Source organism: Canis lupus, chromosome 7 (genome assembly GCF_003254725.2).
Source record: "Canis lupus dingo isolate Sandy chromosome 7, ASM325472v2, whole genome shotgun sequence".
Taxonomy (NCBI): domain Eukaryota; kingdom Metazoa; phylum Chordata; class Mammalia; order Carnivora; family Canidae; genus Canis; species Canis lupus.
Genome location: NC_064249.1, coordinates 76,553,061 through 76,572,286, shown reverse-complemented (window position 1 = coordinate 76,572,286; position 19,226 = coordinate 76,553,061). Strand labels below are relative to the sequence as shown.

The 19,226-nt window shown below is 35.4% G+C and overlaps 1 protein-coding gene across 2 annotated transcripts in view; it reads left to right on the top strand.

Moving 5' to 3' along the window:
- Positions 1-19,226, top strand: part of PIEZO2 (piezo type mechanosensitive ion channel component 2) — a 441,806-nt gene that overhangs the window by 142,140 nt on the left and 280,440 nt on the right. For both annotated transcript variants that reach the window (XM_049112945.1, XM_049112946.1), the window contains exon 3: positions 15,005-15,130. In XM_049112945.1, coding sequence (XP_048968902.1) covers positions 15,005-15,130 — 126 coding nt within the window. The remainder of the gene's footprint in view (positions 1-15,004; positions 15,131-19,226) is intronic.

Genomic DNA, 19,226 nt, shown 5'->3' with positions numbered 1-19,226 from the left:
ATCCCCCAGGTTCCTGGAGAGTTGATTCAGACTGCTCACAGCAATCTTTCGCTGTAGGAAGCTGCTTTGTCCATGTAACACCCATCTCTGGGGACATCCCACATCCACCTTCTGGCCAGTGATGGGAGTGAGTGGAATACACAGGCTCAGCCTTCTTGCCTCATTCTAGACAGTTGTGAAGGGCCATTCTAGCTCCACATCTCCCTAAGGACCCTCCGAGGGCTCCACTGCAGCTGCATCCCCAGTCCAGCTCTTCCCCTGGCCCAGTCCTGCCTCCCTCACTGCCCTGTTGGTGGTTTGCTTAGAGCCCTCTCAAGTAACTTGCTGTATACCCATCTCAATCTGAGTCTTTTCCTGGTGACCCAGCCTAGGACAACAAATGACATGGTAATATATATATTTCCAAATGTCAGATAAAGACATTATACAATATAGGACTCAGAAAGAGGTCCCTTTGGGTCCAAGTAGTAAGGAAAGATAAATAAGACATGGTACCTGGTCATGAATGATAAATTTAGAAGGAAGGATGGAGTGGACATTTGTGATTCTGGCAACTTCATGTCCTTTTCCTAGTCCCCTATCATTCTTTTATGTGCCCAGAGCACCATTCTTCTTTCTGGAACCATTTTCCTCGCTGATTATATCAGTTTCATTGCAGGGAATCTTGAAGCAGAAATTATAATACTTTAGAAGTTATTAAATAATTGTACATAAAGCCAAAGTAATAAAGGATGGATCCAAATGTGAAGGCAAAAGGGAAAAAATCTTTTTTTTGGCTCCAACAATATGTCAATAAAAAAATTGGAAATAGAAAATTGAGCTTTTGCAAAGGAGGATTAAGAGGTGGGTGTGGTGGGGAATTCCAAGTCCCACTTGGAGACATTCAGTGGAAGTTTTTAGTCTAATTTGTGAAGGTGGCGAGAACTCTGAAGGAAATGATCTTGTCATTCATTCTTCCATTAGCTTTGTAGTGTTCACAGAAAGACTGTCTTACTCTTTTTAGCAAAAAAGGTCTTGAGAAGTGCTGGAATGGTGACCTCAATAAGATTTCAAATAGAATGTGTAGTAGACATGTATTTCTTCTCTCTATTTGTGGGAGTTTGATGCTAATGAAATGGCCATTCTTATAGATCAAAATGATTAGTATTAGCAAGTTCATGTACTCAACCTTTTAGCTTGACTGCTTAGTTGATTTTGAAGTCACTCTTTCCAGCTAATAGGTATCTATATTTAACCTCAGTTTTAAGAATCAACTTGCTTTTCATTTGTTCTATCTGGAGCATAATATTATGGGAAATCCTGAGGTATTCTTTCCTAGATAACATGTGCACTGGCTACATGGTATTTCTACTAGGGTCTTTCCAGTTAAGTTACAAATAAATAATAAAAAATATCTTGGGGATGTAAGGTGAAGACTTTGAAATATATATAGAACTCTTCAAATTTTGTCTTAATGCAGAATTTTCATTCAGTTCATTATTTTACCTATAGAACCATACCAGTGAAACTTTTTGCTGTTTCATTTTCACCAAAAAGCAAATGACCACAAAGCTCAGAACTCTCCTTTATAGGAATGGCTAAGTTTATGGAATGCCTTACTTCCTTTTTTTTTTTTTTTTTTCTTCCTTTTTGGAATGCCTTACTTCTTAAGTGGAAAATTTCAAAATTAGCTTACACATATTGGCACAGTCATGAGGACCATGGATCTTCTACATTTGCGTGTCACATTTTGAATCATTTGAAAGCTAGAGAATTGGAAATTTTGGCTAAATTACTTCTGAATTACTTTCAAAAGTATAATAAATTATTATTCCTATGTTTAGATTTATACCTAAGTTACCTTTATACCTGTGTTTAAATCCCTGTTCCTGGGTGAAATCCATAAAGTGATAATAGGCTTTTCTTTTTTTAAGCTCTGTTTGAGGAAATACATGACAAATAAATATAATCCAAGAAAAAAGGTACTTTTGCAAATCATCTTGAAGTTAGCATATAAATTTTTAATTCTTTTTAATATATACCCCATTTTCTTATGTTGCTGAGTGATTATTTATTAGGTGACATATCTTTGGATATTTCATATTTCTTGTATAAATAAGAGTGACTACTTAAAACACATGGGCAACATAATACTCTCATGATTTCTACACATACAAAATATTTCCAAAACCAGAAAAGCCAGGGATCCTTTCTAGAAATGCCATGACTCAGTTGGAGCATAGTTATAATTAAGTGTGTGTGTGTGTGTGTGTGTATGTGAATACATACCTTTTTATCCATTTTTGTTGCTGTTCTTCATGACTGAAGTTCCATTTTCCCTTAGTACCATTTCCCTTCAGCCTGAAGAACCTGTTAGCATTTCTTTTAGAGCAGAATTTCTGATGTCAGATACTCTTAGTTTTTGTTTGTTTTTTGAGATTGTTTGTGTTTTGCCTTCATTCCTGAAGGATATCTCCACAAGATATAGTATTCTTGTTTCATAGTTCTTTTCTTTCATAACTTGAAAGATGTTCTGTTGTGTTCTAGTCTTCATGGTTTGTGATGAAAAATACATGATAATTCAAATAGTTGTCTCCCTGTATGTAATGTGACATTTTTCTCTTGCTGCTTTTAGTTTTTCTTTATGTTAGGCTTCTGGCAGTTTGGTTATAATGTGGCAGGGAGTGGTTTCCTTCAGTTCATCCTCTTTAGAATTTGCTAAGCTTATTCAATGCGGAAATTATGTCTGCACCAAATTTGGGGAATTTTTTTCCACACTAGTGTCTTTTCCTTTGATAAGTCTGAGGACACAAGTGACACAAATTACAGACCTTTTGACCCTAAGGTCCTTGAGGGTCTTTTATTTTTAAAAATATTTTGCTTTATGTTACTTGTTTTGAATAATTCTGTTACATTTACTGACTCACTCCTTTGTTATCTCTCTTCTACTATGGAGCCCATCAAATGAATTTTAAATTTCAGATACTGTATATTTCACTTCTAAAATTTTATTTATTTTTCCTGTACTTTCTATTTCTCTGCTGACAACTTTGATCTTTCCATTCATTCAAGGTTGTTTACCTTTACCTCATGGAATGTGGTTGTAATGGATGTTTTAAAATCATTTTGTAATAATATCAACATCTGGGTAATTTCAAAGTTGGCTTTATTGTCTTTTCTCTTGAGAATTGGTCAAATTTTCCCGGTGTTTTGTATGTCAAGTAATTTGGGATTGTATCCTGGTCACTTTGAAGATAATTTTATGAGACATTGGGTCATGTTAATGTCTTTGGGAAACTGTTGATTTGTTTTTGCTTCTGTGGGTTTCAAGTCACAAGTTTTGTCTTACTTTCTGTGGGTAGTGGTTCCAATGTCAATTCAGTTCTCAAAATCCTGCTTGTCTCTTTGGGTCTTCCCTGCATGTGTACCACTCAGGGACAGACTGGTACTTGAGTAGTTCATTATATCATAGTGCAGTTCTCAAAGGTCTTTTGGGTTCATCCTATACATATGTAGTTTGGGGTGAGATCAGACTTGTATCGATTTGTAATAGATTAAAGGGGAGATTGGCTTTCTTCTTGTCAGTATCTCCTCTTTTAGTCTTTAGCTTTTGGGACCCCTTTCTCTAGTTTCTCTAATTAGAGAGATAGAATTTTGGGGGAGAAGGTGAGGACTTTAGATGCCTTCAGGGCAGTAACAGCAGTGAAGCTTTGCAACTGGGACAGTCTTTGGAGCAGGATTAGAAGAAAAAAAGTTTTGAAAGAGTACATATTTGAAGGTGTTATAGTCCAATTTCTTAACCTGGTTTTATTAGCAGGAAGTTATGGGAATACAGCAGGACATTACTAATGGCTCTTGGTATATTACCTAAGTTGGATTTAGTTATTATGTTGCAATTTATATAAATGTGTAATCATCTCCTATTCAATTACTTTGAAAGAGTATATACATGCACAATATATGTACACAATACATGAACACACAGGAAATGAAAAACAGAAGTTGTAATAAAAAATATTTTGAAACCAAAAGAAGACATCAATGACAATGGCAGAAGAGGTAGCAACAAGAGCTTTCCCTCCAGAGCAGCAGCTAAAATTCAAGCAAAAATAGAATAACTTTTTCAGAACTCTAGAAAACCATGAAAGATTTACAGCAACCAAAGAAATGCTAAATAAAGAAAAAAGGTAGGGACGCCTGGGTGGCTCAGCAGTTGAGCGCCTGCCTTTGGCCCAGGGCATGATCCTGGAGACCTGGGATTGAGTCCCACATCAGGCTCCCTGCATGGAGCCTGCTTCTCTCTCTGCCTATGTCTCTGCCTCTGTGTGTGTCTCTCATGAATAAATCTTTAAAAAAGAAAAAAGGTAATTTAATGGCAGGATAGCGATTTGTCATTTTTATTTGCTTTTTCTCCATGCCCAGCTCAGCATGTTGGCAGTTCTGAAGACAGTTGCCAACATTTCCCATGTGGGACCCTGGTCCCTCATTCCAGGGGGAGGAGAGCAGACCCATGCTCAAAGAATTGTATTTGTATGTTCTTGTCTGTCTGGGGCTGCCTGAAAGGCTGATGCAAGACACTTGTTTTACCTAACTCAGAACTTACTGAAAGTAGAGAAGAGCATGCATTTCTTGAAAGTTTGTAAAGGAAGTTAACAACTCACAGTTGCTTGTTGCAGAAGATTACAGCTGAGGCAAACAATAGAGTGCTGAAAGCCTGGGAGCAAAAGCTGAAAAAAGAGTTTCTTTGGGAAATTATGGCATTCAAAAGTGCCCATGTATACTGAGGAGTATAGAAAGTCATGCATGCCCAGAGCAGGAGGCATATTCTGAAGAGGCCTAAGAAGACTCCAAGTTTTCACTTTTATAAGATCTCTAATCTCAGTGCAAGTACGAAAGTGTAGGCTAGGGCAGAGTTGTAAACAGCCTACCGTCTCTCCCTCTCTCTTTCACACACACACACACACACACACACACACACACAATCCCTGATATTCAAAAACATTTCTGTGTAAACACTAGTGAAAGACAACGCAAAGGAATGGACTATACATGGAAAAACATACAGATTTCATAAAAAAATAGTCTAGAAAAGTAACATGTAGGAGTGCCTGAGTGGCTCAGGGTGCCTGAACATCTGCCTTTGGTTCACATCATGATGTCAGGGTATGGGATTGAGCCCTGTGTTGGGCTCCCTGTGCAGTAGGGAATCTGCTTCTTCCTTTCTCTCTCTGCCCTTTCCCTCCCACCCCACTAATGCTCTATTGCTCTCAAACAAGTGAATAATAAAAAATCTTGAAAAAAGTAACATACAGGTGTAGCCTACAGTAATCAATAAAAATAAATTCTGAAGCAGAAGAATCTGATTTCCAGAATTATCACATGGTAATAGTCAAAATGTCTAGTTTTCAGCATATAATTATTAAGCATGCAAAGAAACAAGAAAACATGACCTGTTCACAGGGGAAATCAGCAGAAACCTTCCCTGAGGAAACAGACCAGACATTGAACTTACTAGAAGACTTTATGTTGCCTGTGTTGAGTATGTTCAAAAAGCTAAAAGAAGCCATGAGGAAAGAGCTAAAGGAAATGAAAATAACTTCTAATCGAATAGAGAAAATCAATAAAGAGATGGAAATTATAAAAATATAACCAAAAAAGAAAAAGAAATTCTGGAACTGAAGAGTACAATAGTTGAAATGAAAAGCTCACTAATAGGTTCAAATTTCAGATTTGAAATTTTATATATATATATATATATATATATATAAATTTTATATGTATATAATTTCTCTCTCTCGATATATATCTATATATTGATATATATCCATATAGATATATATCTGTATCTCTCTATATATGTATATATATAGAGAGAGAGTGAGAGAGTGAGATCATGCACTGAATAATAAGAGAATGCATATTCTTCTCAAGTTTACATGAAATATGTTCCAGGAGAGATCATATGTGGGGCCATGAAAGAATACTCAAGAAATTTTAAAAGATTGAATCATATAAAGTATTTTTCAAATTATAATGGGATAAAGCCAGAAATGAATAATAGAAGTAAACGTGGAAAATTTGCAGATAACGGAAATTAAACAATGCATTCTTAAACGTCAATGGGTCAAAGAGGTAATTATAAGGGAAACTAGGGAACACTTTAAGATAAATGGAAACAAATGCAATATACCAAAATTCACTGGATGCAATAAATTGAGAGAGAATTTGCTGGAGAATCAACAAAACTCAAAGTTGATTCTTTGAAGAGATCAACAGAATTGACAAACCTTTAGCTAAATTCACAAATCTAAGGTTCTGAGACAGATGAAAATAATAAAATTAGAAATGAAAGTGGAGACAATACTATCAGCCTTACAGAGTTAAAATAATTATATGTGAGTACTGAGAACAAGGGTATGCCAAAAAATTAGATAACCTACTTGAAATGGTGACCTTTCTAGAAACATGCAAATTACCAAAATTGACACAAAAGGAAACAGAAAATATAAACAGATCTATAAAAGTAAAGAATTGAGCCAGTAATTAAATGTCTCTCAACACAGAAAAGTCTTGTACCAGATAGCATCACTGGTAAATTCTACCAAAAATCTGAAGAAAATATAACACCAGTCCTTCTCAGACTTTTCCAAAATGGAAAATAGTAGGAGAGAACACTTCCTAATTTATTCTGTGAGACCAGAAACAAAGCCAAAGACAACACAGGGGACAAATAACCACCTGAAGTCCAATATCCCTTTGAATAGAGATGCAAAAGTCCTCAGTGAAATGCCAGTGAACAGAATCCAACAGCACTTTTAAAGGATTGTACATTGTGTACAGATGGAATTTATTTTAGCATGCAAGGGCGGTTCAACACAAGTACATTAATGTATGCACCACATGAATAGGACAAAAAGGGAAACAAAAACATAATCACCTCGATTGAACTCAGATTTGGCCACAAAAGAAGTGATTAAGTTAAAATGAAGCCATTGGAGTGAGGCCTAATCCAGTCTGTCTGGTGTTATTTATATTTATATAACACCTTTATAGGAGACATTTGGGCACACAGAGATACCAGGGATGCATGTGCACAGAGAACAGACCATGTGAGGACACAGCGAGAAGACAGCCACCTGAAGGCAGCAAGTGAAACAGGGAGACCCCAGAAGAAACTAGAAATTGCTGGCATCTTGATCTTGGTTGTTTTGTCTTCAGAACTGTGACAAAACAAACTCTTGTTGTTTAAGCCTCCCGGTTGTGTAACTTTGTTTTGCTAGCCCCAGAAAATTAATGCATCTGCTTTTACAATTGCTACTCAACATTGTACAGCAAGTTCTGGCCAGAGAAGTTAGGTGAGGAAAAGTAAGACTACCAAATTGGACAACCAAAAGTAACACTATCCTTGTTTGAAGACGGCATGTTCCCATATATAGAAAATTTCAAAGAATCCATAAAAATAATACCAGAGCTAATAAAGAAATTCAGCAAAGTTTCAGGGTGTGAGATCAACACACAAAAATCAGTTATGTTTCTGTACATGGACAATGAACAATCTATAGGAGAAATTAAGAAAACAATTCCATTTACATGAGCTAATCAAATAATAAAATAACTAGGAATAAGTTTCACCAATGTGTTAAACATGCTGACAAAAATTAAAGATTTAAATAAATGGAAAGACATCCTATGCTTATGGGTTAGAAAACTTAATATCTTTAGGATATCATTACTACCCAAAACAAACTATAGATGAAGTCCAATCCCTATCACAATCTCAATGGTCTTTTTTGAAGAAATAAAAAAGCTAATCCTTAAATTCACATGGAATTGCAAGGGGTCCCAAAGAGCCAAAACAGTTTTGAAAAAGAACAGTTTCAGCATTCATACTTCTGCTTCCTGATTTTAATACTTACTACCAAGCTATGGTAACCAAAATATAGTATTTCTATAAGAATAGAAATGTAGATCAAAAAAAAAAAAAGAAATGTAGATCTATAAAATAAAATTGAGTGTTCTCCAAAGAAGTTATGCAAATGGCCAAAACAAGTACATGGAAAGATGCTCAACATCAGAAGTCATTAGGAAAATGGAAATCAAAACCACAACGTGATACCATTTGATATCCACTAGAATTATTATTATTATAATAATTTTAAAAAATCAGAAAGTACCAAGTGCTGACAGAGATATGGAGAAATTGAAACTCTTGTATATGGTTTGTAGGAATATAAAATGGTGCTACACCTGCTATGGAAAATAGTTTGGCTGCTCCTCAAAAAACGAAATATGTAATTACCATATGATCCAGCAATTCAGTTCCTAAGTATGTTCATAAAATAAGTGGAAAAAGTACTCTAACAAGTACACATACATACACATTCATACCAGCACTATTCACAGTAGTTAAGGTATTTAGATACAGAGTATTTAGATACAACTTAAATACCCATCAACAGATGAATAAATGAACAAATGTTCATACATACAATGGAATACTTTTCAGCCATAAAATGATGAAGTACTGACTCATAGTACAACATGGATGAACCTTGAGAACATTAAACTAAGGGAAAACACTCCAGACACAAAGGCCCCATACCATATGATATTTACGGGAAATATCCAGAGATGGAAAGCTGACTTGTGGTTTGCAGTGGGAAGAAGAAGACGGAATACTGAAAAAGTAGCTGCTCAGTGGGTGCTTTGGAGTGATGAAATGTTTTGTAAAATAACGGCAATGTGCAACACTGCGAATGTACTAAATGCCATTGAATTTTTATATATCTTTGTGTATATATAATATACATATGAACTTATATATATGTGTTATATATATATTTAGGAAATATTGCTAATACATATATAAATATATTACCTTAATATATATTTAGGAAATATATATATTCAGGAAATATTGCTGTAAGGGAGTACATGACAAGTAAAACCCAATTATTCATATCACATAATTATACATTATTTAATCCTTAGTTGTCCCTAATGAAAGCAATAAAAGCTACAGTAGGATTGAGAAGAAATCAGAAGACTAATTCCCTTGCCTTCTGCTTACATTTATTTCAAACTTTTCATTTCCCTTAAAAGGCTAATAAAATTCAGCTTCCTTAAGTAACTGACTACATGCCAAAACTATATTACGTCAAAAGTTAGAAAAATCTAAAGAAAAAGCATTTTAGAATGGAATGCATATTTTAGATACAGTGTGTGTGTGTGTGTGTGTGTGTGTGTGTGTGTGTTGACTTTTTAAACTTTTAAGCTTCATTTTTTTTTATTTTGGCAGTTCCACATTTTTCCCGAGGGCGTTTTACAGGGGCAGCGTTCGCTGAGGTTTGCAAGTCAACATTAGAAACACAGGAGTAAATATTCTGAGCTCAGAGAGAGCCTGGGGAGAGCAGCAGAGGGCAAGACAGGTAATGCCATGGCAGAAAGGAGTGGGCTAGGAGATGGATGGTTTCCCATGACCCCACTTTGCCTGAAAGATGCGTTATGTACAGTTTTTTTTTAAAGATTTTATTATTTATTCATGAGAGACAGAGAGAAAGGTGCAGAGACATAGGCAGAGGGAGAAGCAGGCTCCCTTTGGGGAGCCTGATCTGGGACTTGATCCCAGGACCTAAGGGATTAAGACCTCAGCCAAAGGCAGATGCTCAACTGCTGAGCCACCAGGTGTCCCCTGTACAGGTTTTAATGGAATCTTCTCTTAGGCTATGGAGAAATCCCTCTTTTCAGTATGGGCATGTTGAATGTTAGACCTGAAAGATACTCAGTTTATGGTATCTCGATATTTTCATTGAGTGTCTCACTTTTCCTGACCTCAGATTAGTAATCAAGTCATTTAGGCTGCGGCAAGTAGTTTTCTTACCACTAAAGAAGGATTTTAGGCTGAAATGAGATAATGTAAATTTTGGTTAGATCTTAAAGATCTGTGTGTGAATTTACACATGGATACTTAAGTATAAAATTATAGATTCCATATTACATATATATTTAGTTTATATATATTATGTAAATATAAATCTAAAATTTATTTATACATACATAAATACATAAGTATACCACATATCTATCATGTATATGTTTGCCACACAGATAAATTTTATTTATGTCTAAAGTCTTAGAGTTTCAAAGGCCTGGGGGCCTGTCTAATGAGCGTTGCATAGCCAGAGGCAGACCGAAGGGCCAGAATGTAGGTCCTCCAGTCTAACATCACCTAGTCCTCCCCAGAGAAGTGTTGCAACAGTGTACTCTCCAATTTACAGAACAGTTTCACTTGAGGATTATTCAAGGTGTCTATCATTTTATTGATTTACTCTTGCTTGTTAATACCCCATTCTCATTCCTATTTCCTGAGTCCCCATATGAAACTACACAAATGTGTGTGTGTGTTTTTTAAGATTTTTATTTATTTATTCATGAGAGACACACAGAGAGGCAGAGACACAGGCAGAGGGAGAAGCAGGCTCCATCCAGGGAGCCCAATGTGTCCCTTGATCCCGGGACTCCAGCATCACACTGGGCCGAAGGCAGGCACTAAACCGCTGAGCCACCCAGGCGTCTCCACAAATGTGTCTTTTACATATATTAAATATACATAAACACATTTGTGTTAAACATATCTTTTGTGCTCTTAATTTATCTGAGTGTTCTTTGGTCTGTGTCCATTTTGTTTCTTATTATTTGTTTTTTTTTTAATTTTATTTTTTTAAAATATTTTTTATTGAAGTTAAATTTGCCAACATATAGCATAACACCCAGTGCTCATCCCGCCAAGTGCCCCCCTCAGTGCCCATCACCCAGTCACCCCAACCCCCCTCCCTCCTCCCCTTCTACTACCCCTTGTTCATTTCCCAGAGTTAGGTGTCTCATGTTTTGTTGCCCTCACTGATATTTTCACTCATTTTCTCTCCTTTCCCTTTATTCCCTTTCACTAATTTTTATATTCTCCAAATGAATGAGACCATATAATGTTTGTCCTTTCCCAATTGACTTACTTCACTCAGCATAATACCCTCCAGATCCCTCCATGTTGAAGCAAATAGTGGGTATTTGTCGTTTCTAATGGCTGAGTAATATTATTTGTTTTTAAGATCCACATATGTTGTTCTTCTTGTATACACCTAACGGTTGAACATATTACAAGATACACATTCACCTCATTTTTACATATTCATCTCTTTAGTGGCAGAAAATTGGAATATCACCAGTTCTACTCCAGTTCATTACAGACAAGGATGTGAAAAATGTCATGACTCAAGTCCCCTTGATAGACCTGTTGCAAAAATTTCTCTGGAGTTTATAACTCAGTGTGATTGTCAATTCAGAGACTTAGGCATACTTAAGTACTGACCTCCAGGAAGACTGTACCAATTTCATGCTACTAACAAAACATTGGTTCCGCTCACAAAAACCCCCTCAATATTATGATTTTGTTTTAAAGATTTTATTTATTTAATTGACAGAGAGCACACGCAGAGGGAATGGGAGAAGCAGGCTCCCCGCTGAGCAGGGAGCCAGATGCAGAGCTTGATCCCAGGACCCTGATCATGACCTGAGCTGAAAGCAGATACTTAACCTCCTAAATCACCCAGGCGCCCCTCAATATTATGAATTTTTATAATTTAATCTGATGGGTGTAATGTCTCTATTAAATGTCTCTACAGTTTTAGTTCCTCCGTATATACATAGTGCCTTCTCAAGTTTTCCCTTGTAAGATGCTCATTTAGATGTTTTGCTCTCTTTTCTGTTGGTTGACCTGTCATTTTGTTAATATGCAGGTATTCTTTATCTATTTGAAATATTAATCTCATATTTAATCTTAGATACCCCGGTTAATCATCTGTTTGTGAATGTTATTAATGGTGGCATTTGTTTAATTTTCAGTTTTAATGTGGTCAAATTCATCTTTTTTTTTGGCTTATAACTTATGTTTTGAGTCTTATTTTAAAGGCAATGCCCATGGAAAAGGCACAGTTATTCTTCCATATTTTCATTTATTGACTTTAGAGTTTTATCTTTCACATTTAGGTCTTTATTCACCTGAAGATCACCTTCGTGGCAGGGATCTAGCATTATTTTTATTTTTATTTTTTTATTGAAGTCATTTTGTTTTATTTTGTTTTGTTTTTTGAAGCCAGTTTTTTAAATCTGCTAGATAGCCTATTCTCTTCTTGACTTGTGGGCCAACTTTAACATTTATCAAATTCATATATGTAAATTAAGGGTTTTTTTCTGAACTCTATGTGGTATTCTATTTGACTTTTTTTCTTTTCTGTAAGGAATCTAAGTTCCTGTTTGTTTTATTTTTTTAAAAGAATTTATTTTATTTTTTATTTATTTATTTTTTAGATTTTATTTTTTTTATTTGGCAGAGAGAGAGAGCACGAGCAGGAGCATGAGCATGGGGAGCAGCAGAGGGGGAGAGAGAAGCAGACTCTCCACTGAGTAAGGAGTCTGATTTGGGGCTCAATCCCACCTGAGCTGAAAGCAGATGCTTAACCAACTGAGCCACCAGGCATCCCCTGTTTGTTTGTTTTATTTTAATTTATGCTTTTATAGCATACCTTAATCTTCTATTAGGACAAACAAACCTCACCCATTTTTTTATCTTACTTTTCAAAATTTCAAAATTGGCTTGGCAATTCCTAGGTTTTTGTTTTTTTCCAAATATATATATATCTTTTAAGATTTTATTTATTAATGAGAAACACAGAGAGAGAGAGGCAGAGACATAAGCAGGCTCCACGCAGGGAGCCCGACGTGGGACTGGATTCTGGGTCTCCAGGATCACGCCCTGGGCTGAAGGAGGCGCTAAACCACTGAGCCACGGGAGCTGCCTTCCAAATATATTTTTAAATAAGTTTGTCGAGTTCCTGAAAAATTCCTTTCTTATATGTTTTGAAATATGTTTGTTGGTGACCTGAAGATTTCTCCTGGCATTTAATTTGAAATTAAATTGAATTTGTAGACTAAATTTGGAAAAAATTGATGTTTTTGTCATATGAAGTCATCTCATTCATGAATGTTGTGTATTTCTTCATTTATTCAGCTCTTTTACTTTGTTTTTCTGTTGGGTTTTACAGTTTTGTCCATAAAGGTCTTGTGCATTTTCTGTTAAGTTTAATTCTTACAATTTTTTTTTTCAGTTCAGGTTCAACCTGTAAGATATGTTTATGTGTATATAATTTATGACAAGGGATTGGTTTGCACTATTGATTATATGAACTAAATATATAGTTAAGCAAGTCCAAAATCCATAGGGTAGGCTTTCAGGAAGGGAAGAAGTATGGTCATGGGAAGTTGAAATTCTTGGGCACAGTCTGAAGCTACTGTGCACAGGTGACAGTTTCATTTTTCTTTCTCATACTTTCTCTCTCTCTCTCTTTCTTAAGACTAGTTTTCAAGACTTCCAACTGGATGAATCTGAATCAGGCCTGCCCAGATTATCAAGGATAATATCCTTATTTAAAGTCAATTGATTATGGACTTCAGTCATATCTCTAAATTCATGGCAACATCTAGATTAGTATTTCAGTAAATAACCAAGGGACTATAGCCAGCCAAACTGGAGTTATTGCAATTCTTCATTCTTTTTCTTATCTTATGACAATGGCCAATTTACCCAGTGATATGTTAAGTGGTGGCAAGGATAGCAAGTGTCCTGATCATTCTCGGATGTTAATGTATGTGTAAAATTCCACCACAAACAGGATGCTTGGTTTAGTTATGGTATAAATCCTTTATCACAGACAGGATATTTTCTTTTATTTCTAGTTTATTGAGTGTTATTTTCTCTTACCATAAATAAAATTTTAACTTTATGAAATGTTTCTACATCCATTTAGAAAATTATGATATCAGCCCACTGGTATGTGACTTACACACATACATTTATTAATGTTGAATCACACTTGTTTCTCTGTGATAAATAAACCTTAGTCTATTTAGGGGGGTGAGGCAGGTATAGTTAACACAAAATATTTCATTAGCTTCAGGTGTACAACATAGTGATTCAACTTTTCTATGTGTTATGCTCTGCTCACTACAAGTGTGACCAACGATGCAATCACATCATTAACTATATTCCCTATGCTGCGCCTTTAGTCCCATGCTTATTTGTTCCATAACTAGAAGCCTGTATCACTCTCTTTCACCCATTTTGCCCATCCCTTCACCCCTCTCTCTTCTGGTAACTACTAGTTTGTTCTTTGTGTTTGTAGGTCTGATTCTACTCTTATAAAGCCCAGCTTATTTTTTTTTAAAGCCTAGCTTATTATGATGTGTTACACAACCTTGTTAGTTCAGTTGGTTAGCAGGTATCTTTTAATAATTTATGTCTATGTTCATAAGTAAAACGGGCTTATGATTCCTTTTTGTTTTCTACCCTTATTTTATTTTGAATTTGTTTATTTATTTATTTTAAAGATTTTATTTATTCAAGAGAGAGGGAGAGGCAGAGACACAGGCAGAGGGAGAAGCAGGCTCCATGCAGGGAGCCTGATGAGGAACTCAATCCCAGAACTCCGGGATCATGCCCTGAGCCAAAGGCTGACACTCAACTGCTGAACCACCCAGGCATCCCTTATTTTGAATTTAAAGTTTTTCTAACTTTGTAAAATGGTTTAGGCAACTCCTCTTCTTTATCTACTCCCTGAAACCACTTTTATAAGATAGGGGTTGTTTGTTCTTTCAACTTTGGCAGAACTCTTACAAAATTTTCTGGGCCCGGGTCTATTTTTGGTTCCATTTTGTGGTACTTTGTCATTCAATAAGTAGGAAAACATATTTCTTTAACATTGAATTTTTAATCCATGTTAGTCATATAATTTTAGAAAGGGAATAAGATAGCTTTACCATTAGACTAATAATTAAGAGAGTAATTGTTACACTTCTAAGTGTGTCTATATAACAGATTAGGCAGAAATAGGATCCTTGTGGAATTCTACAAAGGTCAGAGTGAGTGTGTTGCATCTGAAGCTCCCTCATTGTCTCTGTGCTTCTTACTTTCTAGGACATACGGGCCGGTTATTAAAGTCTCTGTGCTTCACCAGTCTTTCCTTCCTGTTGCTGCACATCATTTTCCACATCACATTGGCTAGCCTGGAAGCTCAACACCGTATTGGACCTGGTTACAACTGTGAGTATTATGGTGATTTTTTCCTTCAGATTATATGTAAATAAACCTATGTGTCATAATGGCCATAGAAATCTATACACCAATTACATGATAAAATTCATGATCATTCCTGGTCATTTGGCAATCTGTTCTATAGATACATATAAAGAAACTGTCATGGAAAATAGTGAGTAGTGTAATGCAAGCAACTTAATTAGTGAATCTTCAACAAAAATTAGATATTAGGCCTCTATCTGTATGCAAGACATTATTACTGGGCTTAATCTAAAAAATCAAGATTTATATTAGTCTCTGGAGCATACAGTACAGCTAGGCAAGACATGTATAATTTCTAGCATGATTAATATGAGTACAAAAATCAAATAACATTATATGACTATGACCTCAATCCTATTCTAGAGCATAATGTAAGATTTCATGTGTCTTTATGGGAAAAGTGTAATGACACAGTTTCTTTGTTAGGTGGGAATTTTTTATTGATACTTATAGAAAAATAATGTCTTATATGCATTATGTTTTGAAGTTATGATCTGACAATGTCAACATCTATATTCTTTGTCCGGGCAGCATATCATGTTTCCAAAATCAACCTGCTATTAATAAATTCGACTTCAATTTTTTATAGAATGTTTGATTGTCATTTGAAAAAAAAAAGAAGCATTTCAAGTAGATGGAACATAATCCTCATGTTTTAAGTTAAACCTAAAGAAACCCCTGACATATTTGAATTAGATTACAGTAAGTTTTAAATTGTCAGTTTTCCTCTGAGGAACCCAGTTGTGAGTTTTAAATCTCCTGATCTCTCATAAAGGCAAGCACAAGTAATAGAAAGTAAACCTACTCTTCCCAGTAAAATAACAAAGATCAAAAATTCTTCATGGGTCAAAGACTTTTTACAGAAGTATGGTGAGAGATCCTTTAGTAAAATCCATATTTATAAATTATTCAATATCCTTCAGCATATAACTTTTAGAAAGCTACACTTCAGAGATATAAATTTAGTATTCATTTTGGCCATTTTATTGAGTTCAGAATTCATTGGATGATAATGCCTATCAAAATGGTTTTGTTTTAAAATCTGTGATTTAAGATGTGGCTCTTGTTTTTTAAGTTGGGATATAATTCATATACTATAAAATTCACCTATGTAAAGAATACAGTTGAGTGGTCTTTAGAATGCACAACCTTTGCCACTGTCTGATTCCAGAACATGTCCATGCTCCCCTCCCCATGGAACATTTATTCCCCATTCCCTCTCCAACCAGCCCTAGGCAACTACTAATTTACTTTCTGCCTCTGTTAGATTTTGCCTGTTCTATACATTTCATCTAAACAGAATTGTACAATATGTGACCTTTTGTGTCTAGCTGCCTTCACCGAGCATGATGTTTTGAAATTTCATGTTGTAGCATGTCCTACAGGACTCCAGTCCTTTACATGGCTGAATAATATTCCATTGTTAAGATGTGGCTTTACTATTTGGTGAAAGTCACTTCGTCATTCAAAATTTGATAAAATAAAATGTTTAAATAATGGTACTTTAGTTATATTATAATGATACAAAGCAATTATTGTATTTGACCAGTTTCAGATTTTTTGTATTTAGTAGAAATGTTAGCAGCAGTATTTTCTTATGTTTCTCAATCACAAATCCTTTGGATAAATGTTAAGAAGGCATTCCTGAGATAAGGAAAGACTTTTTTAACCAAAAATGTTGTCTGAATAAAAGACTGTTTCAAGGATAATGAGTTATTCATCACTGGAAGTGTTTAATCCCAAGATATTTTACAACTCATCAGATTTTTAAAATTTGAGTTTATAAATATATATCTTGTCCATTTCTACTAATGAATTTAGATGCTGGGTGATATTGTGGAAACAACGGTACTTGGAGGGTATCTAGATTAGGAAGTGCAATTCCCCATTTCTTTGACCCAGAATCTAGGCATTTCTAATTTTTATTCAAGGTGATGATTTTTGGGGTGTCTGGCTGACTCAGTCAGAAGATCACACAATCTTGCAGTTGTGAGTTCAAGCCCCAAGTTGGGTATAGAGATGACATAAATAAATAGAACTTTAAAAAGGATAATTTTACACATTTAACAAAAATAAAAATAAAAATGTAATATGAAATGTTAAAACAATATTCTCATTCCACATTTATAAGTATATTTACCCTATGTATGGCCTCCCCCATAAGGTACAGACAGGTGGGAAGACATACATACTTACACACATACACACAAAAATTTGTTTTTCTCTTGTCTCCTCTTTCCCAGGCAAGGATCCAAATTACCTGGCCCCTTTGAATGGGTCCTGAATTAATGCCATGAAGAAGTCTGCACTTCTCAGTGGTGAAGGTGTAGAGGCCATCTGGAATATAATCAGTAGTCAGAGTTGACCTCTTGACATAAGCATTCCTTACAACTCAGTCTTGGGGAGTTAACTCTGCCTTTCCTAACCTCATATCCTAAGTATCTGGCTTCCAGATACTAAGATATTTCCATGTGTCTCTCTCAGAGATATTTTTATTTGTGCACAATTACCATCTACTGGCCTTCTTCTCTGCAGTGAACTTGAATATGTCCTGATCTCATACACTGTCCTCCCTCCCTTTTTTGATATCCCCATATAAAAATTCTATTCTGTTCCACAGAGAGCTGATATAATGGAAGTCATAATAGTAAACTCTATTTCTACCAAGTTAAATTCGAGTGTGAAGTTTATTCCTACAAAAATTAATATTCCAATTTGCAGTTACAATATTTTTGATGAGGTCACCAAGAGAGAAGGGATGTGTTAAAGACTGAGTTAGGAAAGAGGACGTGAACCCTTTACTTTCAGTCTCAGGCACCTTGAAAGTGAGCTTACAGAAATCATAAATTTCCTCAGAGAAACGAGTGATGCATGTAACAGCATTGGCTCATCGGGAGTTACAGATTTTTTTGGTCCAGTTTCACGTGTAGTATTTAAAAGTAATACATTCTTGAAAAGGGATAAAAGGGAAGGGCAAACAAACTTCAGAGCTTTGCAAACTATGTTAGTCCAAGATTGACACAGACCAGGTTTTCAGCCTCGAGCATTTTTTAATGATCAAGTTATATAAACTCCAGAAAATACTGTGAGAGTGGGTAATGGAAACACTGACTTTTAATTTAGAGTTGACTTCACTTCACTAATGTTATTGTTCCTGGAGCATTTGGAGTTTTGATTATACCATCAGAGTTGTAAACACAAACTCAGTAGTTTGATATCCCACATTTGAAGGGGAGCCTTTTTTGGCATCTGTAGACACAAAGCAGCACAATTTCAAACAAAAAGACAAAAAAAAATGTCTTGGCCAGCAGGACTGTGCAGTTTGAATGCTTTCTCTCTGTTTAAGACACTGGTAAATTAAAATGCAATAACCCACACAGGTCAGATTTCCCAATCATTGAAGTCATATTCAAATTCAAGACCACCAAGTGCTCATTTTTTATGTTTAATTTTATTTTCCTACCTACTCCTCTCCCCATTTAAAACTCACATACCTTCACCCTCATTAGAGCAAAAGCTCCCAGGACCCCTCAGGAATCTAAGTCACATATCGGGGGACAACAGTAGCATTTATAAATATTGAGTCATTGAAAGTTCTCATTCCCCTAGAGCCCTGTGAATATTAACTGGCAGTAGTAAAGATTTTTTCAAAATGGCCTATTTAGTTTCTGACTAGCTGGCAGGTTTGTTAAAGGTACCATTGTGCAGACCTGAAACTTAACTCCCCATTCCCTCTTTCTCTCTCTTTCTTCATTTCCAAAACGGTGCTTATAGGTAAGTGAGGAAATCTATGGGGCAGGAGGTACCTCTGTAAATTTTCCTCAAACATGTGTTGTGCCGCTTACTAAAATATTTTCATTCCATCAAAACTATACTATTTAAATAAATAACTATACTATTTAAATAAATGTAAACCCGGTTTCAATTATGTCATTACAGATTCCATAGAAGTAGTTTGTTTGACTCACTGGTGGATGTGTGGCAATGTTAGTGAAATTTCGGGGCCAGTCTGGATCCTTGTGCTCTGCTAAAGCATGTTATTGATTGAAAGAAACTTTTG